General features: G+C 40.9%; 1 protein-coding gene across 4 annotated transcripts in view; it reads right to left on the reverse strand.

Annotated features, from left to right (window-relative positions):
- Nucleotides 1-23,003, reverse strand: part of STK39 (serine/threonine kinase 39) — a 311,340-nt gene that overhangs the window by 59,548 nt on the left and 228,789 nt on the right. For all 4 annotated transcript variants that reach the window (XM_079925347.1, XM_079925350.1, XM_079925348.1 and 1 more), the window contains exon 15: nt 1,453-1,505. In XM_079925347.1, coding sequence (XP_079781473.1) covers nt 1,453-1,505 — 53 coding nt within the window. The remainder of the gene's footprint in view (nt 1-1,452; nt 1,506-23,003) is intronic.

The raw sequence follows: 23,003 nt of genomic DNA on the forward strand, positions 1-23,003 counted from the left end.
TAACTGCTAGATTTTATTACAGTATTGGCTGCTCCATATCTTTATATTATGACAAAACAGCTTTTTGATAACAGCAACCGGCAACTGTTCAATTTCACAGACTGACTCTTAAATTGTCAAAGACTGCCCCCGGAAAGAAAGATCAGTTAGCAAATTCACCAGGGCCTTATTCACATTTCTTTTGTAAAAAGATATGTTTAATTCAAATATACTGGAAATCATGAAATCTTTGTGTTTACAGGGGACTAGACATCAGGGCCAATGAATCTATGACTGACCACCTATGGCCCAGGAACATATTTTGTTTGGTGGGCACTGAACCCGAATGTATTTAGACAGAACTCTTTGGTTTTCTGAAGTTCCCACCATTCACTTTGGCTCCTGTAAGCATTTGAGTTTGTGTCTTCTTACAGTTGATAATAGCAGGGAGGTCAAGCAGTTAACTGACTGACTAGCTATCAAGCTAGAAAGTTTCGGGTTTTCAAAATTTTAGCAAATACAATTTATTTAATCGAATAAAAATTTACGTGGAGTTCTAATACATAAAATAGAGAATGTTATTAGCTTACATATATTAATATGTTCAAATGTATAAGACTAATGAGACATCGAAGCTGTTTTCATGTATATAAAAGTCTGAAACCAGAGATCAAGGTCAACAGCTCCAGTCTTAGCATTAGCATCTGTTTTTCACTTCTCTAGATTGTTTTGGTTATGCACTAAAGAGTGCAAAGAGCAATTTTTGTTTAACAACTGATGTCGTGATCTCCAAAGCCTGTATCCAATAATTAACCAAAATGACTTGAGATTCTCGTGCATACCAGGCACCTGCCAGGTGCTAGAGACACCAAGAAACAGGACATGGCTCAATGACTTCCAGGCATCCAGGCGCTAAAAGAGCAACCAGTCTAGCCTTGAAACTATTTTAATAACTACTCAAAATACTAAAATTATATTCAGCTGCAAGACTAGCACTGTTCCTACCAAGTTTCCTAGCGGTGCCTGCAGCAAGTAGAGGCCCAGATACTCCTCAGCACAGGCTTCGTGTAATCTGAACCGACAACAGAGAGGCAAAGTATGCTACCTTTTGGTCTGATGTCACTGTTTGTTGCTCAACCCTAATTAAGACTGCTACGCGCGTCTCATCACACTCATCATAATGTCCTTTAGGCCCCGAATCACCACGCCAGCACTTCTTTTCATGGTTGAGCTCACAGATGTAATTTGTAAGTGCGTATATTCTGTGCAGCACGTGTCACTGGAATTCATGCAGTCAGTAGTGGGTTCGGTTTGGATTCCCCACAATTATTGCAAATCCTTCCTTTCTTCCTTCCTTCCCTCCTTTGTTTTTAGAGAACACATTTTTGAATAGCAAATTATAACTACATGCTAGTAATCAATTTCTGAAATGCTCTTGGTAGCAATAAAATGATAATTTCAATTAAAGCTTACCTCTTCCTGGAGTAAACTCAAATCGTATATCATTAAGTTCCTTTCTGGAGTTCCTGAAATACATAACAAATAGCACATTAAAATCTAATGAAGCAGAGTTTAACCAAACTAAATGTATTCCGATTTTTACAAGATGCTACTGACATATAGATAGCATTTAATAGTTTTGGGTTACTTCTAGATACTTCTTCCACTGGAAGAGGCAGTTATGACAAGAATAAAGGGAGATATTGTTTAACTGATTGAATTTACCTTATACAAACATGATTGTATCACAAAATTCCAAATCTAAATGCTCCTTTTATAAAATCTACACTAAATCAGTAACCTTAAATTTAATTCCATAATTAAAAATTTCAGAAGCTTTTAGTCTAGCATAAATAGTATTCAATACATTTTTCATATTTTTTCCTGGGAAAATAGTATTTTATCAAATTATTTTTTTTAAGTTTTTTTTTTTTTGATGTGGACCATTTTTAAAGTTTTTATTGAATTTGTCACATATTGCTTCTGTTTTTTGCTTTGGTTTTTTGGCCGTGAAGCCTGTGGGATCTTAGCTCCCCGACCAGAGGTCGAACCCACACCCACTGCATTGGAAGGCAAAGTCTTAACCACTGTACCACCAGGGAAGTCCCCTCAAATTATTTTTAAAAGTGAAACAAACAAGGAAGATAGCCTTAGCGATAAACTTCACAACAGCACTGTACATTAAATCATACAACAAAAATGTCCAGAATAAGATGTGTATTTTGTTGTTAAAAATTTTATCTAAATAAATAGAGGGGGACCTCTGAATGTTATGAAATTGCCCACTGAATATATAAAACTTTTAAGAAATTTAAAACGCTTACATAAAACTACAATAGACACATATATGTACATTCAATCAAAATATCAAATGACACTGGGGAAATATGGAACAAATAAGTATCTAAGATACGATTTTTCCATTCATATTAATTTCAAGACATAACAGTAAGGACCCGTGAGTTATAATCAGAATGGCTTTATTTTCTCATAAGAACACTAAAATATTATGAGTAACTCTCGACAGATGCTAGAATTAAAGTTAATTAAAAAAAACTTTTAAGGAACTGCAGTAGGACATATGAAATAGTAATTTCTGTATGCATTCAACCCTTTGCTCAGCTGCCAGGAGTGCCAGAGACAGAGACAGAGATGGTGTGAACACCAAGCCCTGAACATCCTCCTTCCAGTGCCAGGCAAGTCTGATCAAACCCTCTGATACTCTAAAACTCTGGTAATATCTCCTGGTCTCTAGGTACAGTGCCCGAATCTTGATGATGTCAGTCTATGGGCCCTTTGTGGTCCATAGCCTGATGGTGGTTCTTGATGTCCTACCACATCCTATGACACCAAGTGTGAGGAGGCCCAGAACGATGACAAAGGCATGGTACCAACTGAGAGAAAGCCCTTCTCCCAGTGCCTAGAGAAGCTGACCCAAGTCTAATACCTCCCACAACCAGAGAGGTAAAGGGTCAGGAACTCCAGAGACAACCAAGCCCAGGCTACCGACATGAGAGCCTGGAACCTCAGAATCTCCTCTCGGGTGTCCGCACCACGACTTTATCGTTACTCCTCTCGAAGACAGAATGGGAACTAGCGGACATTAGCAATTCCTATAGCTGTGCTTCTTTCAGGACCTTCTGAGAATCTGAAAACTGTGAAAATTGTGAATGCTCCCACTAAAAAAGCAGACACATGACCGACACGTGAAATTGCAGGCAACTGTATATGGTTCAGAGATCATCTTGGACCCCAGGGAAAGCAAGCCTGCCCTGGAGGTGGAGTGAGCAACCAGTGCCTGCACTGGAAGGGCTGTCTGCATGTTGCCTGAATTTTCTTCATAAACTACAATGTCACCACACATTACACAGTGTTTTCATATCCGTTGGCAGTTCTCAAACTTTTTGGTCTTAGGACTCTTTTACATTCTTAAAAAGTATCAAGGACCCCTAAGGAACTTTTGTTTATGTCGGTTGTATCTATCAATATTTACTGTATTAGGAATTAAAACTGATAAGTTTTAAAATATTTATTAATTCACTTGAAAATGAAAATAATCAGCCCATCACATGTTAATGTCAAAAAAAAAAATTTTTTTTTACATAAAATTATTTTACTTTCCAAAAGAAAAACAAATCAGTGAAAAGTATGCATTGTTTTCTATTTTTGTAAACCTCTGTAATGTCTGTCTTCAGGTAGCTGGATTCTTATATTTGCCTTTGTATTCAATCTGCTGCAATATCACATATCATGTAGCCAGCTACTGGAAATTCTACTGTATGTATGTGAAACAATGAGAGAGAAAAAGGCCGATACTTTCTTAATATTATAAAAATAGTTTCCACCTCATAAGCTCCTTGAAAGGGTCTCAAGGACCCCTCGGGGGTTACAGGACCACACTTTGAGAAATACTGATACCAGATTTCATCTGATCCTGATAATAAACCTTTGAAATATACAAAGCAGGTATTACTTGTTTCCCATTTCTTGGTGAGTACATTCAATGGTTTTGTTTTACAAAGTTAATGAGTGGCAGAGTGAGGAGCAACAATTCCATACTGGAAATACCTAATGCAAATACAAATGTTCGATTCCCTTTAACTTTTGAGTGAAAACAAATATTCCCCAACATTTTACACGCTACTGTAAAAAGATCAGCAAGCATTCGTTTACGCCTTCGTTTTGTGTGTTGTGCATCAGCAAAGGTTGAATTAGGACAACAATTCAAAAAGAAAAAATAATCACTAGGAAAGCAAGTATTTATAGTGTGTTTAATAATGAAATGACAGAAGGAGAAAAAAAGAAAAGGAATTAGGTGTGACCATAATTTATGCCATTGTTCCTTTCCTCTTTTTCTTTTGATCAGGCTTGTCTAAATTAGTTTGTTCTACTAAGGTCATGAGCGGAGAGGTATGAGAACCACATCCAACATATCATGATGCACATCCTTATTCTTTACGTATCAATCCCACAGAAGTAATACACACCCAACATCCATAATCTTGATCTACATCAACGGTGGCTCAAGTTATGGAGGTTGCCTAGTCACGTCATTCTTTTATGACTCTGAACCTAAAATACCCACCTTTGAAAAGATCACAGTGATTCATTGTGTGTAGTAGACTTGTCCCATCAGGATGAAATATAGTTGGAAAAATGCCTAATTGGATCTAACTACTGAAGGTCATCCTTTCACAAAGAATTAATCTTTTTTGGACTCATACTTAACACCTTTAATTGAAAGGACACTTACTTTAATTGATATGGCACAGGATACTCCTGATGTAAGGGAAGCTGAAAATAGGTATGATTTAAAGCCAGACACTATGTCTGTGCAACTTTCCAGAGGAAACGTTAATAACTTGAGAGCAACAGTTTCAAGACCCAGGGGACCTTTAATAACTCTTATTAAAAAAAACTCTTTCAATCCTAAAAAAAAGTCCCAAAACAACCAACTCTTAAACTTGGTAAGGCACAATCCCTTATTTCTTATTGGAGTATACACTGCATCACAGACGCAAATGCCTACAGGGCTCAGGCAGAAAAATTTCTTTCTTAAAATAGGTAATACAATCATATGGCTTAAGAATCGCTTAAAAATCAAAAAGTACAATAGGGTATTCCATGAAATCTAGCCCTCTCAACTCCTGTCACTCATCTTCCTGGTCTACCTCACAGAGGCAATCAAGCTGTAGGCTTTCTGTGCGTCCTTCCTGAGATTTTCTACGTGTGCTCTAGGAAATACACATACAGAGTTCCCTCTAGCCTGTTTAATTCAAGTGGGAGATGGCAGTAGCATTCTATATGCTGCTCTGCACCTTGCCTTTTATTTAACTTAATAATATACCTTGGAATTTCTCCGTATAGGTTCACAGAGAGCTTTCTCATTCTTTTCTGCTCGTTTATAGCGACGTAGTATTCTGTTGTATGCCATATCCTTCTTTAACCAGTTACCAGTCTATGAATAGATTGTTTCTAGTCTTTCACTATTATAAATAATGCTTCAATGAATAACCTTGTCACGTGGCAAATATGTGAGTATAAAAATAAATTTTCTAGAAGAAAATTGCTTGGTCAAAGGATACATATATTTACAATTTGCTAGATACTGTCAAATTCCCTTTCATTTACGTTGTATCAATTTATACTCTCACAAGCAACTTGAAAGCACTACTGCAGGAACGTTAAAGGAGTATGGCAGAAAGTGTATTTAAAACAAAAAAACAAAAACCAGGGAAATGTGGGGACTATGCCAGCTGGAAAACTTATTCCCCATTGAAAGGGGGCAACCTCTACTCAGCACCACCCGGTTACGACGAAGCAGGATTGGGGCTTAATTTCGTTAAATTTTATTTTTTGCTATGTCCGTTCAAAGTGAGAAGTTCCAAGATACAGACTGGCATGCGTAGGGGTTTTCTTTTTGCTCTTTCAATTCATCTGCAAGGGACACAGTGAACACTCAATGGAGGCCTCTGGCTAAGAGGGTGGTGACGACAAACACATGAGTGAACACGTACCCTTCCTGGTGGTGGAGGTGCAGGAGGCCTGGACAGTTGAAGTATATATTTTCCAGGATGTAGCACTTTCCTGCACCTCTTAATTTACCATGTCAAGACAACCTGAAAGAGTTACTGCTTTTGGAGGGCTCCCAAACTAAAAGGCCAGCTCAGAACTATTTGCATTCCTCAGCTGCACATGAATGTCTCTTAGCCCGTGCCAACAAACACATGGGGGCACAGGCACCCCCCCAAGAACCAGATGGAAGCAAAACGCTTAGAAGTCCAAAGACCACTCACTGCCAAAGGGCATCATAAACTCTAAGTGCCATTGGCGCTGTGTATCCTCCATCACAGGGTGCTCTGGAGTGAGGCTGAAAGTCAACCAGTTCCCCAAGCCCTGAAGTTGAAGGATGTAGTTGGAGTAACACCACTCAGGATCCCTGTAAGGGCAGTAGGTACAGTGTTTCCCAGGATCCAGAGGTGGCCCCTCCCTCCTAAGCAGCAGGGGATTTTCTTAGCCAACAACATGCCAGGTGAGGGGAAAGTTGCTGGTGTCCAAGGAAGTCCAGAGGGACTCCTGGACCCCTAGAGCGTCTCCCCCTCTCGGGAGCAAGATGGGGACCTTTCAAACATGTTGGGCTAGGAGTCAGCTGGAACATCACTCAGCTTGCTTCTTTCCTACTCTTGGCACTGAACTGACATCCTGACATCCTTTCCCACGGGTTTAGGAAGAGACACAGGACACCTCTCCGTAACAGGAGGCAGCGAGGTGCTAAGGAGGTGAGCCTGTGAAACTGTGGAGAGAGGTCTGAGCTCAGATCCACCTGCTGCTTGTCTGGCCTCTGGAATCCGTTTCCTCAACTATGAGGTGGGGAAAATAATCATTAATAACATTTACAACCTGCTGGTACGTGCTTCGGGCTTCACATGTGTCATCTCATTCCATGCTCAAAACAACCCTTCAGGTAGGGATGACTGTTACCCCTATTGTTTTACAGATGAGGAACTGGAGGGGGCTCAGAGAGGGTAAAGGATATATCCAAAAGCAGGTGTCTGAACAGCACGTCTGGACTAGATCTAGAACTTAATAAACGTTACACATCGTCTTTGCCAGCGCACAACCCTTACCTGAGGCTCTATCAGCCCCGCCCTGAGTCTGCAGGGGCTCCTAACTGGTCTCTCCACATTCAAGCTCACGGTCTCCAGAGGAGTCAGTCAGCTTGTACCTGAAAACCCAGTCAGGTCACTCCCTTGCTGAAAAACTCCATTTCCGTCTCCTTATTCTTAAAGCAAGATTCCAAATCCTTAGCATGACCCTCTGAGACCTGCTCTTGTCCGTCTCCCCACCATGACCAGCCACCTGCCATGACCCGTGGGCTATACCTTCCTTAAGTTTCTCAGGTCATCCATTTCTCTAAGACGCCACTACTACTGACCAAGGGCAGGTCACCACCATTATCTGCTGCACATGAGAATAAATGGTTTAATGACCAAAGAGTATTTTATCCACACTCACAGGCACCATGCAGATATACACAGAGAAAGCTGCTGCTAAAACTAAAGATGTACAGCAGAAGGGAAAAGGGCCACAAAAGGTGAGAGAGCTAGTACTCAGGGTGTGACCTTTGGTAGATGAATGTGTAGCCCAGGAAGAAAACTGCTGTACTTCATGAGATGTGAAAAATGCCAACGTAGCGATAAGTTGAAGGACACCTACAGCGTAAGGCCAGTGACAAAAGAATCAGGAAGAGAAAAAAGAAGCTTCCTATGGCCAGGCCACGTTTACCTCACCCCGGGCTTTCCCAGAACGGGGTCTTTAAGTCAGCTAACTAGACTGCCGTAAAAGCTGGAGCCTCACCTGGACTCATCCAAGCTCACTTTGCAGTTCAGACCCTCACCAGCTGCTTCCCCTGCCTCACCTGCAGTTTCCTCAGCTTCCCTCACAGATTAAACGAACTGAGTGAAAGCACCACGTGGCTCCCTCACGCCACTAACAGGCATTGTGATGCCTTAAGTTTTGAGGCACACAGAAGTGGGCAGAAAGCCACGGTTCCAGTCCTGAATGAGTTTACGATCTGCCCAGAGAATGACAGCTGATCTACATAAAATCACCGGGAAGACCCCAAGGTAAACGCGTGCTTTAAAAATAGGGGCATAAAAGGAAATATCAGACTGATTCAGAGGAAGGAGCATCCCCCACCTCTTGGCTCTCACTCTATCCATCCTTCATACTCCTGTCAAATTAATCTTCCTCTGGGGTAAAGGTCCAATCACAGAATCATATAATTTTACAACTGAAAGGGGCCCTGGAGGTCATCTAATCCATTTCCCTCATTCCTCGGGTGAGGAAACAGAAGCCACAGAGATTAAGTGGCTTGCTTAAGGCTACACAGCTGGTTAATTCACTCAACACTCCCTAAATCCATATTGATCACCTACTAGGTATCAGCCCTATCTTAGTAGCCACTCGTGGCGGAAAGGACACCCAAACCAGGGACTGAGATTCCTAGATGACTGCTCTTTATTCTCCACCTGGTGGTTCTCAAGCTGCAGGCAGGGGACGGATGCACAATCTCTAAAGAAAGAAGTTTTTTCCCCCAGTAACCTCCTGCCCCTAGCTAAGAATTACTGCATGCAATGACAGTGTTGTTGATGGGAATTTGTTTCACGTATGATGGATGAGATGGCAGAAGTAAAGGTGGAGAGCCACCGCTGTACCCACCAGCACCGTGCCCCAAAGGCCTGCCTGAAACCAAAGCTCTCCTATACGTATGTATCTCCACGTACCACAAGCCACATGCTCCAGGAGTGTGAGAATAGTAACTGAGTCCTATACCTCCCTCTCCCCTCCAACCCCTGGCCTTGCATTTGACTTGCCTCAAAAGAGCCTTTTAGACCAGTGAGTGTCCTAAAAAGTGAAAGTGAAAATTCCTCTCAGCCTTATACCTCGACACCCAGAATTATGCCTATAGTCTAGAAAGTATATAAGTTCGCAGCATCCAGAATTCTAGTCTACGTGAAGCCATGCAGCATCACATAGCTCATGATCAATGTCAAATAGATCAGGATATCATACTGTTCCCTTTAACCAAAAAAAAAGAAAAGAAAAAAAAAAAACAAGAGCAGTGACAAACATACACATGCATATGTGCAAGCGGACACACCTGCACACGCACAGACACGGGTTCCTTTAAATAAGGTATCTTGACACACCAAAAAATGTGACCTTACGTGCTGGTTGTCTGCAGGTTTTTCTGCAACTAAAACCACAGGCTAAGGACTCTGAAGCCTCCCACTGCTGTGGGGCGTGCTGAAGGACCCTTTTAGATTTGCAGCCCGCAGGGAGCAGACAATCTGGCTGCCTATGATTTCATACAGCAGACACTTAAATTAGAGGTGCATATGCAGAGCCTTGCATACAGAGATTTCTGATGCTCTGTACCAGGCTGACACCTATGAATAAATCACATGCAAAAAATTATCATAAATAATCGCCTTTCCTGTCTACAAACAATAGTTTTCATCTGGCAAGAGTCCACACTAGGTTAAGGTTTTGTTCTTTAACAGAAACCTCTTGAAAATCTCCATGCCCGCCAAGAAGAGGATACAGCTGTTCCCTCTCCCCAACCCGATCCACTCTCCAACCTAAACACACACATCTGGTCCGGTTTTCTCCAGTACATGCTTTCAAAAATCATGACAGACACAGAGGATAGTGCCAAGAGTAACAAAACAAATACACATGTACCTACCACCCAGAAATTTTAAAATGGTAACATTTTTGTCATATTCTCTTCAGAGCCTAATCGTAAAATTTTAATAATGTTTGACCTACACAGTACAAAATCAGTTGTGTTACATCTGAGCTGTGGTAAATCATGAGCAAACAGATTCCTGTGTAAGGGCTCTGCTTCCTGTCAAGACTGTGGAACCATATTTCATGGGTAGCAGTCCTTTTCAGCATTCAGAATGTCCGGCGAACATATTTACTGAACCCATGTTCACCCACAGGGAAAAGGGAGATGCAGTGTAGGGCTGGTGAGAACAGAAACTTAGTCGAGTCGGAGTTCACGTGTCTTAGTAGCAGGAAAAAAATATTAAGCACACTTCTTACTTAGGGGTTTTGTGTATGCCTCTTGATTATAATCCACTGATGTAAGTATAGAAGCAGCCTTTGTTAACATCTGTGCCTGAAAGTTTGAAGTGTGTTAGGGTTTACTGCAGAAAACCCAGACTCATCAATGTTTTTGTGATGGAAACCTCTCTTCAATGAATCAGGATCCTGCATCAACACGCCAAGTCAATTATACAATAAAAACATAAAGGTACCCCTAAGACATGAATTCAGTAAATGTGCAACTGGGCTCTAGACATCAGGTTAAGGCAGGTGTATTTATGCAGTTGGATATAGTATGTGGGGAGGTGGGCGGGGCTGAAGGTATTTACAGGGTTCCAGAATGAGTAAATTTGCAAGACAATGGAAGCTTACTTCTTTAAAGCACCAAATGCTACAAACTCTATTATGGCCAAGTATCATCTCCCTTGCTAACTATTGATTTGGTTCGTTTAATTCTTGCAAAAAAAGGATGCAAGTACTTTCAAAATAAATCAAGTATGTAACCAAACATTTGATTATTGAAAAGAACAGAAATTAGTTAAAGGGAACATTACACATGCTTGAGATGTCAAGTACTCCAACAGCGCACCGAACTTAGCTCTGTTTGCTTGCAGCTAAGACGAAAAAAGGAAATACTGCATGATACAGTTCTTAATTTACCAAAAAGGAAACATGCAAGGCACATTTCCCCCCCTTGGCATTAATATCACGGAGACATTTTTTATGAAAGCCCCTTTATCAGGGACACTGAGTAACGTCTTCAGATCTATGGTGTAAAAGACAGAAACTTTTTTTCATACAAATGTCTTCAACTATGTGGTGCAAAAGATGGGATTTTTTTTCTCCCATGTGCTGAAGGCACAATATTAAATCTTACCTGAATGATGGCATTTCTGCTGGGAGCTGAAATAATATAGCCAAGGTACATTGTTTCCTGATGATTTACCTCAGTAGAGGGAGCTCAAAGAACCTGGAGAAATGAATGGCCTACGCGGACAGCTTCCTGATGCCCCCAGAGTGTCTTTGCCAAGTACTGCAATGGGCGATTTCATGACTGAACTCTGGCAAGTACTGGAAGGAGTCTGATGGTCTGTGTGCTGATGAAACACAGATCTTTCACGTGAGCTAAAACACACATGGGAAGCAGAGGTAACACTCTGCTGTGAACCTGTAGGAGACTGACTTATGTCCTCCCCATGAGAGCTGGCTAACTAGCTGCTAAGGCAGGTGGGCTGCAGGCTGTCTGAACTTCAAAAGGAAGCTCTGTGTCTGGCCAAGAACTTGCACATGTGCTGAGCTGAACACCAAACTTTGTTGCTTCAGAACACAGAAAGGATAACTTTTTGCTTAAAAGCTTTAAAGAATTTGTGCTACTAATCAAGAGAGTCAGCCATAAAAGAACATTAGTAGAGTTGCAATAAATATAAAGTGAGTAGATGAAAACAGAAGTCTTCAAACCTTAGGGGATCACAAAAGGAGCAAGAACCACGCTTTATTTTAACTTTCCTATTCTTGTAATGTTCCTATTGATTTATATGTATAACTGAATCCAGGGAAAGCTACATTAAAGATTAGCAAAACAAGCAAAGAAACAAAACAAACCCAAGCTCATGAACACAGAGAATAGATTGGTGGTCACCAGAGATGGTGGTGGGGAGAATGGGTGAAGGGGATCAAAAGGTACACACTTCCAGTTATAAAGTAAATATGCCATGGGGCTGTAATGTACAGCAGGGTGACTATAATTAATTATACTGTATTGTATGGAATATTACTCAGTCATAAAAAAGAAGAAGAATGCCATTTTCAGCTACATGGATGGACCTAGAGATCGTCATCCTCAGCAAACTAGGGCAGAAAGAGAAAGATAAATACCATATATCACTTATATGTGGGATCTAAAATATGATACGAATGAATGTATCTGAACAGAAACAGACTCACAGACACACATAACAGACTTGTGGTTGCCAAGGGGGAGGAAGGGGGGAAGCATTGGTTTGGAAGTTTGGGACTAGCAGATGCAAAGTACTGTATATAGGATGGATAAACAACAAGGTCCTACCGTACAGCACAGGTAACTGTATTCAATATCCTGTGATAAACCATAATTAAAAAAATGAAAAAGAATACATATATATGTATAACTGAATCACTTTGCTGTACACCAGAAACACAACACAGTAAATCAACTATACTTCAATAAAATTTTTTTAAAATAATAATATTCTATTGTATATTTGAAAGTTGCTATGAGAATAAATCTTAAAAGTTCTCATCACAAGAAAAAAGAATTCTGTAACTATGTACTGTGACAAATGTTACTGTGGCGAACACTTCACAAAAATATACAAATATCAAATCTCTATGTTGTTGGGGCTTCCCTGGTGGTGCAGTGGTTGAGAGTCTGCCTGCCAATGCAGGGGACATAGGTTCGAGCCCTGGTCTGGGAGGATCCCACATGCCGCGGAGCAACTGGGCCCGTGAGCCACAGCTACTGAGCCTGCACGTCTGGAGCCTGTGCTCCGCAACGAGGGGCCACGATAGTGAGAGGCCCGTGCACCGTGATGAAGAGTGGTCCCTGCTCGCCGCAACTGGAGAAAGCCCTCGCACAGAAACGAAGACCCAACACAGCCAAAAATAATAAATAAATAAATAAATAAAAAGCTGATGCAGCCATAGATAAAATAAATTTAAAAAAAAAAAAAAAACTCTATGTTGCACACCTGAAACTAATATAATGCACGTCAATTATACTTCAATAAAAATAAAACAAAATACCCATCCAATGAAGGAGAAAACTATAAAGGCCTAATGAATAATAAGTGTTAATTCCAGTGTCCTCTAGGTTAGAAATGTAAGCATAGTTCTCCTTGGTTTTTCCACAGGTAAGATCTGAAGACAATTATATTTAATGATAAATGAGGTTGAGCAATATTTCCCCTTTTGATCCATTTCAGAGAAATGGCCTACAATTAAATGTATTTACAAGCTAGTGTGGATGACCCTTTGTCAAAGATAGCATAAATCCTCAAGTTGGACATTTCTGAAATTACTTCCGCAAATGGCTCTTTATAAAATACACAGCTGCACAGAAAATAATCTTGTTACTAGGCATTTGATAGGTTGTTGATGGGCATCTGAAGGAAATAAATGTATATTAGAGTACATCAGGCCACACTTGTCAGGAGGCTGGATTAGGACAGTACCTTTGTTCAGGGTAATGTGAAAACAAAAATTAAAAAATTCGAAACCTCTCTCAAGGCCAAAAAAAAGCAACCACTTGTTGTGTTCTGAGATTTGGCATTACGTGATTCTCCAATTCTTGGACCTAATAGGGCTGAAACGGCACAGAGAGCAGAGTGTGAGAGGCTTCATTCAGATTAACATATTCCAAAAAGGCAAAGGGCTGTGAAGGAGTTCATTATTTGCATGATATGACTTAAAGTGAGGGTAAATACCTGGAAGTGTTTACAGGTATTTTTACAAAATTGATTTTCTTTTTTAAATCTGAAGATCGCCACGAGCAGGAAGACGGAAATCTGTAGTTGATCTTATCTGCTTTCCATGGAGGCCCTTTTGAAAACCCCCGTGATGCTCTTGAATGCATGACTCTTATTACTGTAAAGTGGCCCTTAAAACGCAGCCACCGCGTGATGCCTTCTTCCTTCTCATCTGATCCTGGCAAATCTTTAAAAGTTAACATTTACAATAAACTTTAGCAACCACTAAATTTGTTCTTGGCCTCTGGAGCACTAATGTATGGCACTCATTACAGTGTTTCAGGAAGAAACCATCCCTTCAACAGTCCCAGAGAAAGTAAATAAAATGGCACTGATGACCCAGAAATCCAACCGTCCTTATTGGAAAATTCCAAGTATCCGCAGTTCACCAAAATTGGAAAGACCCGTAGCTGAATCATGGAGGCTACCCTGCAATGGTGCCACGCTGTCTCCTCCACAAAAGGCATATCTGAGGACAAGACTCAAAAGCAGACTGGTGTAATATATCTTATTCCAAATGCTCCAAACAGTCGTTGGCCAGGGTTCAAACACATGCTGTACAAATCGTCAAATAGTAAAACTGATTTTCATGTGTGAGTCTTGGAACCATTTGGAGCCATAACTCAAAATTCAGTGATTCTGAAAAACATGCTGGGAATGTTTATTAATCAACACCCACGTGTGTAACTGCACCACAAAGTGAAGGACTTAGCGTGACTGCAGGTTTCATACATTTTCCGTATCTTGGAATCACTGATTGAAAAGATATATCCAAGGATTTCCTTCACGATTTTTTTTTTTAAGTGACTGATCTTTAAACCAGGTCTGTTGATTTTTGACAAGTTTTTGGGACTGACTTAGCTTTTTAGATCTCTTAAGTAAAAATACAATAAAGGAGGTCAAGGGGCTTCCCTGGTAGCGCAGTGGTTGAGAGCCCGCCTGCCGATGCAGGGGACACGGGTTCGTGCCCCAGTCCGGGAAGATCCCACATGCCGCAGAGTGGCTGGGCCCGTGAGCCATGGACGCTGAGTCTGCGCGTCCGGAGCCTGTACTCCGCAACGGGAGAGGCCACAACAGTGAGAGGCCCGCGTACCGCAAAAAATAAAAATAAAAATAAAAATGAAGGAGGTCAGGCTGGATAAAGAAGAGTTCTCACTCTACAGAAATATTTATACGGTACATCCTGCAAAGTACTTGCTGTTTGTTTTTTTACTGTAAGGTGGACAGATGTGCTTTTCATAAAGGAAGTCCAAAAAATAAGTGCCGCTACACTAGGGAGGGGGTAGGGGTTCAGAAAGAAAAGTCAAGGGGCCCTTTCCAATATGATTAACATATCAGGAGAGCCTCCTTCCATTGGTGTGAGGCAAAGTAAAATAATCATTGATTATCTGTCAAGTGTAATGTAATGTCAGAGAATTAGTTGATAACAAAAATAAGCAAGCCACTAAATATCCATAAGAAAGATAAAGAGATGGTAAAGGTGAACAATCATGGGCGTTCTAAGCTAAAGAACAGAATCCAAAGGATGGGCCAGAGGAGCCGTGATGCGATGTCATGTCTTCCCCATGGTGTCTGCCACGTAAGTTCTCAATAAATATTCAGGATATCAAACTGACTCAAATGGTACACTATTCCTCCTTACCAGCTGCATGACATTGTATTAAATGTAAGTACACCTGACAAAACTCCTAGGTATGGAGTTAACCAACCCTACGTAAATATCCAAATAACCTAAAAAATGAGTTTCTGGGCTGTGGGCATTTAAGTAGCTATGTGGGCCAGAGCTATGATTAAAAGAGCAGATGTCACGTTAGGAATGAATCTGGGAGAGGGAAGCAGGGTCTGTTATACTGAAGAGATTTCTGGCCAAGAAGCTATCTGTCGTGAGCAGTGAGCCAACAGTCAGCATCCAGGGGGTGGGCTCAACCTGGACAAGACTCACGTTAAATACGAGCTGTGGGCTCAGCTGCCTGGCGCCAAGGCTCTGGGTGGCAGAAAAGTCCAGTTAGGAAATGCTGCTGCTACGGCACCTGTGCACTGTGCTTCAGGCTGCTGTAATGTCAACAGCAGACTTATTTGTATTTCAGTAAAAAAAAGGCAAGGGAGCACGTCTCCTTATAACTGGCTTCTTCTCTACCTCATGTCCTTTCCTACCCTCTATCTGAAATCTGAGTTGGTTTCATGGGGAGTCAAAGGGCACAAAACATACTTTTCTTGCTTGGTCCACTAAGCCTATCATAGCTTGGATTCTGGAGACAACATTCTTGAGTTCACATGTCAACTGTAACACTGACTTGCAACACTGACTACTTATGACATCTTCTGGCAATTCACCTAACTATCCAAGTCTTAGTATCGCTCTCTGTAAAATAAGGTAGAAACAGTAAGTACTTCGTAGGAGGATCAGAGAGAAGGCATGGGAGGGCCGGGCACACAGCAAGCATTCTAGTCAGTATTCGTTAAATATCAACAACAGTAGTAATAAGTACACTCTTTCGCCATTGAGTTCTTTATGTCTGTTATTAGCCCCTGCCCTGAGATCTGTTCTTTCTTATGCCTTCACCTAACCTGAGCAGTAGTATAGGTATCCAGTCCTCCACTGAGTCCTACAGTAGATTCTAACCATAAGACCCAACATACATAAGAAGATTTCATTCAGGGGGGTAAAAGTCTCTATTTCTCCTTAAGAATCCCAATAATGCTTGAATCGATGGGGAGGAGGAGACTGGCACTCTCCAGCTGAGCTTTTGTTTTGTTTTTTTTTTTTTGCGGTACACGGGCCTCTCACTGTGTGGCCTCTCCTGTTGTGGAGCACAGGCTCCGGACGCGCAGGCTCAGCGGCCATGGCTCATGGGCCCAGCCGCTCCGCGGCATGTGGGATCTTCCCGGACCGGGGCACGAACCTGCGTCCCCCGCATCCGCAGGCGGACTCTCAACCACTGCGCCACCAGGGAAGCCCTCCAGCTGAGCTTTTGAAGGAGACAAAGCGACTGGTAACTGGGCCTGCTTTGGAATCCTCCATAACCCTCAGAAAGTGAAATAAACCCATGAAGAGCTGAGAATTCTCTTGATAATCCAGCCCATATCTCTTTCTCTTCTGAATAATTTAAATTCTCCACTTTGTTCGGTTAAATCAAAGATCACAGTTTACGTGAAGGTAGAAAGACACGCAGAAGAATGAAACAATGCCTAAGGTACGCAATCCTGTCTGTGGGATTAGGGGAATTTCCTGAGGGAGACACGACAAAAGCACCCATTTTGCAGATGCTTTGACCAGCATTTCTGACAACTTTCTTTCCTTTGCACCAGGAGACAGCACACACATGTCATTCGTATTATATACTCTCCACCACTGAGGGCCTCCTTGGACTCAGGAAGGCCTGAAGGAACAGTGCTCCAAGCTCAGAGTGCTATTTAATTGTGACTCTCATCATCACCGTTATTACAGATCTGTCATCGGAAACGCTCTCGGCTATCAGTGAGAGCATGGCGCGTTATGAAGATGACACTTCCATGTTTTGTATTCTCAACATTAAAAACCAGTTTGGCTCACCAAGTGAGCAGCGGGTGTCAAGCCAATTATATAACTTTTTAGAACACTAATAGGATCTCCCACTGAGCCAACTGGGAGGGGGAAAGAAATACAACACTAATTTTTATCTGCGCCTCAGCAAACGGATCTCCTCCAGCCCGTTGATGTGGCCATTAATAAAAATGACCTGAAAGGCTTCCTACGAACTAGAGCCTCAATCTGGCTGCCACACAGCTGTGTATGTGAAAGACTTGGAGTTGGTATCAAAGTTGGCTGTTGATGATTCAAGCTTGTTCTGGGAACCTCCTGTGCCCAGAAGGTTATTCATGCTTTTGATTGGTTACGGATGAAAAAATGATTCCCACTCTTGAGGAGTTTTAAAAGCTGGAAATAAGGATGCCTGTGATGACGGTCTCGCTTTGCTTGGGATGCATAAAGACTTGATTTCATTTCACTCCAGTTATCTTACATGTGATCACCAGCATGCTTTCTTACAAACTCTTGTTAATGTTAGAATAATAAAGTAATATTACTACTTTTGCAATTCTAAAACATCCTAGTGGGGAGTTCTTGAAAGCAAACCAGAGAGAAGAGTTTGATCCTTTCTTACCTCGCCCTCCCTTTCTTCTGACAAAAATAACATAAGTAAAAATATGCATCAAATATGTAATTCTTTCAACTTCAAACAATATTTTACAGGCCATTTAACTGAGAAGATGTGATCAAATGTATCTGGGTGAGTTTTAAATGAGGCAAGCAGAGAAATTCACTCATTCAACTCAGATACACATAGAGGACACACGTAGGCAACGTGGAGTCTTGGGAGGAGAGAGCGTACAGAGACAAAATGATGAACAGACTGTGCCCAGTGGGTTTACGACCAGTCACAGCATTCAGAGCTGGAGAGAAACTCTACAGGTGAGCGAGCTGAGGTGCATCAAAGGTGTCTGATGTGCTGTCCTTAAGAGAATTCCCATCTCAGATGTTGGGACCAGGAACACCTCTTTCTTTACCTTCCAAATGCCTACCCCATTCTGCTACTCTCCATCCCTACCACCCTCTCCTTAAACACACACACTTAAATAGCAAGGGAACTGCTGCTACTATGAAGGCAGCGGTGACAGAACGGAGGTCATCCCCAGACTTCACATTTCCTAAAATAAAGTGGCAAATAAATGCTCAAGCACAGAGAAAATTCAGATCTCTCAAGCCAGGAAGAAAATGACTAAGGAATTTCAATACCCCTTTGCGGGTTTCTTACGTAAAACCAGACAAGGGCAGGTTTACCAAAGATCAGTGCATAACTTCAGAATATTTTTTCTGTGAGATTAGCCCAGATCTGTGTGGCTACTGTGCCGTGAGCAAAACTGCGGTACTGTGAAGGCTGCACAGGGGAAGGACTCGCTGCCCGGTGGCAAGAGGATGAACAAGACTCACAGAGTGGGCTCCCCACCCTCGCCCATTCCAGTGCTTGTTAGTCATTTGGAGGTTACACTCCAGGACTCCATCAGAGTCAGAAACATGTCGCCATGTGCCTTTGTGGGAAAACAGATGCCGTATTGTTTTCTCCGTGGCATCAGGCAAGCCTAAAGATTCTGGCCCTAGAGTGGAGAGCTCTGCTAAGCTCTGTCTGAAACTGGGCTTACAGTTCTTTTTTTTGCGGTACGTGGGCCTCTCACTGTTGTGGCCTCTCCCGTTGAGGAGCACAAGCTCCGGACGCTCAGGCTCAGCGGCCATGGCTCACGGGCCCAGCCGCTCCGCGGCACGTGGGATCTTCCCGGACCGGGGCACGAACCCACGTCCCCTGCATCAGCAGGCGTACTCTCAACCACTGCGCCACCAGGGAAGCCCTGGGCTTACAGTTCTTAAGTGGAGCAAAACTGTCTACCCGTATCAACAGACAACAGGCTCAGGAGCAGAGATTTTAAGGGGAGAGGGTGACATATAGTTCCAGGCTTATCTGGGTATCTCTGTCTGGTTGAGCGCTCGGAAGAGCAGTACCCCCGGATACTCGTTAAGTCAAGGGCTTCCCACAGATGCCCTGCTTCTGCTTCCTAAAAGCCCGCAGGGAAACCTAGCCACTAGATTCCTACTGCCCACTATAGAGGAAGGGTGAGGGCAAGAGCACGCACACTGTCTTTTTAGGGAAAAGTTAGGAAAGGAGAGGGAACAAAGAGACTGCTATGGAGAAGCTGCTCCTCCACATTTCGTTATTAAAGGGATAAGGTGAGAGCACTCAACGATCGCTGGACTTCAGCAGGTAAATCGCTAAGAACAGATAAGTTCGGAATAACCTAATTTCTTTTCTTTGCTATTTTAATAAACTTTTCAATTTCAAGGGAAAGCCTTAGGCTTGCTCTGTTAAGACTAAAACACATTTTGGAAGGTGGTGTGAATTCTTTCAGGGTAATAATAGAAATTTCAATTTCTTCTTATAAAGGGGTAAGTTATTTTACTGGGCTTGGACACCCTATAGCAATCAAATGGTCTTTTCATGCCCTCCCTGACTTTGTCTACCTGGGGATTTTGAGATTTGGCTCAACAGAAATGCAAACTAAAAATCCAATTACTACTTTTTTAATCTACCAAATTAAATTAGCAAAGCGTGAAACGCTTGCAAAGATACAGCCCGTTAGACTTTCTTTCACTGCTATTGGGAATATAGATTGATACTCTCTTCTGAGAAGGTTGTTTGGCAATATGTTTACAAAATTTCAAAAATACCCCTTGATCTACCAATTCTACATCTATGAATTTGACATACAAAATGAGAAAGTTGACAGTTTTCTGTATAAGGCCAGTCTTTACAGCATTTTGGTTCCAACAAAAATCTGGAACCAAATTAAATCCCCAATGATAGGGAGACAGTTAAATAAACTGCAGTGGAATAACCACAGGATGCAATATTATGTAGCTATTAAAACGTTGTCTGTAAAGGATTTTTAATGACATGAGAAAATGGATCTAATGTAATATTAAAAGCAGTATTAAAAGCAGAAAACAAAACTGCATATATAGCATAATTGGAACAACAAAAAAATATATGTGCAGAGTAAAAGAAGTAGAAGGAAATACACCAAAACCTTAATTGCGCTTATCTCTGAGTGATGGGTAATCATTTTCTTCTTTATAATGTTCTGCATTTTTCAATTTTCCTCTAATGAATGTGTATTACTTTTATAATGCAGGGGGAAAAAAATCTCTTTAAACGATCCACTAAGATTTGAAAGAGATGATGTGCTACAAGGACTCATCATCATTTGGGTAAAAAAGACTTAAAAGAAAAGGCAGAACTGAGCTCAAACTTAAAAAATAAAAGCAACAACTAGGTAGGTATTTTTGGTCACCAATGGAAAAAAACAGTGAAATAGGGATCCTTGAGTGAGGTTGAGATGATAATCTAAAAACAATTGGAGGAATGTTACCTGAAGCTAGGTTACAAAGCCATGTCTATGGCAATAATTAAAAACACATATGCAAGCAGGGAGATAGTGCTTGAAAGAAAGACACCAACATGTAGGTGTATGGTTTAGATGGGAAACAATCTTTCAGTTTATTCTTTTGAACCCTCCCCCCCCAAACATTATTTTTATTATGACAAATAAACTTTTGACAAATGTTCAGCTCATCGAACAAATGAGGCTGTAACTGTGTTATCTGTAAGAACAACAAAGATGAGAATTGACCTTTACCTTACACCATACACAAAAATTAACTTAAAATATCCACAGACCTAACGGTAAAAGCTAAAATGATAAAACTTCTGGAGGAAAACAGGGTAAAAACAAGAAAATATCTGCAGCCTTGAGGTAAGAATTTTACCTTGAGGTAAACAGTTATTCAAAAAGCACAAACCATTAATAAATTGAACTTTTTATCAAGATTTAAAACTTTTTTTAAAGGACACTATTAAGAGACCAAAAAGCAAGCCAAAGTATGAGAGAATATAATCACAATACATATATTTGTCAGAGGACATATTCAGGACATACAAAGGATTCCTACAACTCAGTAATAAAAAGACAATTCAATAAAATACTGACACAAGATTTTAAAAGATATACAAATGGCTATTAAACACATGAAAAGACGCTCAGTGCCCCTAATCAGAGAATGAAAATTAAGACCATAATGAGATCCCACTACGCACCTATGGCTAAAATTTAGAAGACTGACCATACCATACAGCAGGGCTGTAGTGGAACTAGAACTCACATATACTGCTGATGGAGTACAAAATGGAAAATCCACTTATGAGAACTGTTTTCGCAGTTTCTTAAAAAGTTAAACAGAAACCCACCATCTGACCCGACTGTTCTACAACTAGGTATTTTCCCAAGAGAAATCAAAATATAGTCCACATTAAGATTTGTATATGGATGTCCATAGCGGCATTATTCATAATAGTAAAAACAAAAAAAAGGGGGGGGGGGAGAAACAAATATTCATAAGTAGGTGAGTGAATAAACAAAGTGAGGTATATCCATTAAATAAAATACTACCCAGCAATAAAAGGGAGTGAACTGTTTATACATGCAACACGCGTGAATCTCAAAATAATTAAACTGAGTGAAAAGAGCTTTCTTTTATTACATGGCAGCTGCTACCTGATAAAGGTGCACAGGTCCCATACACGTGCCCCCTTATATTTTATGTATAATCGAAATGGAAAACACAGTATATCTCCTAATATAACCTAACATCGATTTCACTCTCAGAAGGGATTCTTTCCAATTTCTCTTTCATTAATACGTCTAAATAATGCCTTGGTTTTTAAATTTTGTGGTGTCGTGCCCTTTTAACACAGCATAGAGGAAGGTAAGAATCTGCTTCATTTATCCTTTTAACAAGTGTTTTAATAAGCTCTTCTAATGGCAGGAATGTGTGAGGCACAGAACATACAGAGATGAACAAAACAGACCTATAGTCATGGTGACTAAAGTTAATCTCGATAACTAAAGTTAATAATACTGTATTGTATACCTGAAAGTTGATAAGAGTAGATCCTGAAAGTTCTCATCACAAGAAAAAAAATTGTAACTATGTGTGGTGACGGATGTTAACTAGACTTCCTGGGGTGATCATTTTGCAACACAAATATTGAATCATTATGCTCCACACCTATAACTAATATAATGTGTATGTTAATTATATCTCAATAAGAAAATAAAGTGAACGTTAATCATATACACAGGTGAATGCTTAGTTAAGCATTTAATGTAATTTAAATAAAAAAACAGACCTGGTCCTTGTCTGCCTGGAGCTTACTGCTTGGTAGGAAGAAGCCAGGATTGAAATCACTAGGAGTCTCCCAGAGCAGATGATTCTTTTGATTTTGTTTAAAAAAAAAGGATTCTAAAACCAACATGGAATGTTTGTGATGAACATTTGCTAACGCTAAAATAAAAAGTATGCAATCCTTCCGACCCTCCGGCAAAACTCTTGGAGATGTATTGAAACCACAGCATTTAATATAATCAAAGTTCTAAAGTATGTACCTTAGGCTTATAGAAGAGAAAGCCATTAATCACATCTACTTGTGAAATAATTTTGCTCCAGTTAAAAACACTTCTTCTGTATTGTACGGTTCAGAATCATGGGGTATAAATTGAATACTTGGGGGAAAGTATTAGAGGCCTTTTGTTCCTTCTCTGCAGCAGGTTTGCAAACGAGGACTCCTCCATATGGGTGCTGTACAAATCAGCTTCTTGAATATTCCTATGAGAATGGCAACAGTGCTAGTTGCACATCTAATATCTATACATAAGAATCTTCTTTGAACAACGCGCTGCAAAGGAGCACTCCGGTTGTCAGACTCTTAACTTGGACTAACTGCTATCCTCTCCCTGCCAAAAGCATCTCCTTAACTTCCC

Source organism: Stenella coeruleoalba (assembly GCF_951394435.1).
Source record: "Stenella coeruleoalba genome assembly, chromosome: 6".
In the NCBI taxonomy this organism is placed as follows: domain Eukaryota; kingdom Metazoa; phylum Chordata; class Mammalia; order Artiodactyla; family Delphinidae; genus Stenella; species Stenella coeruleoalba.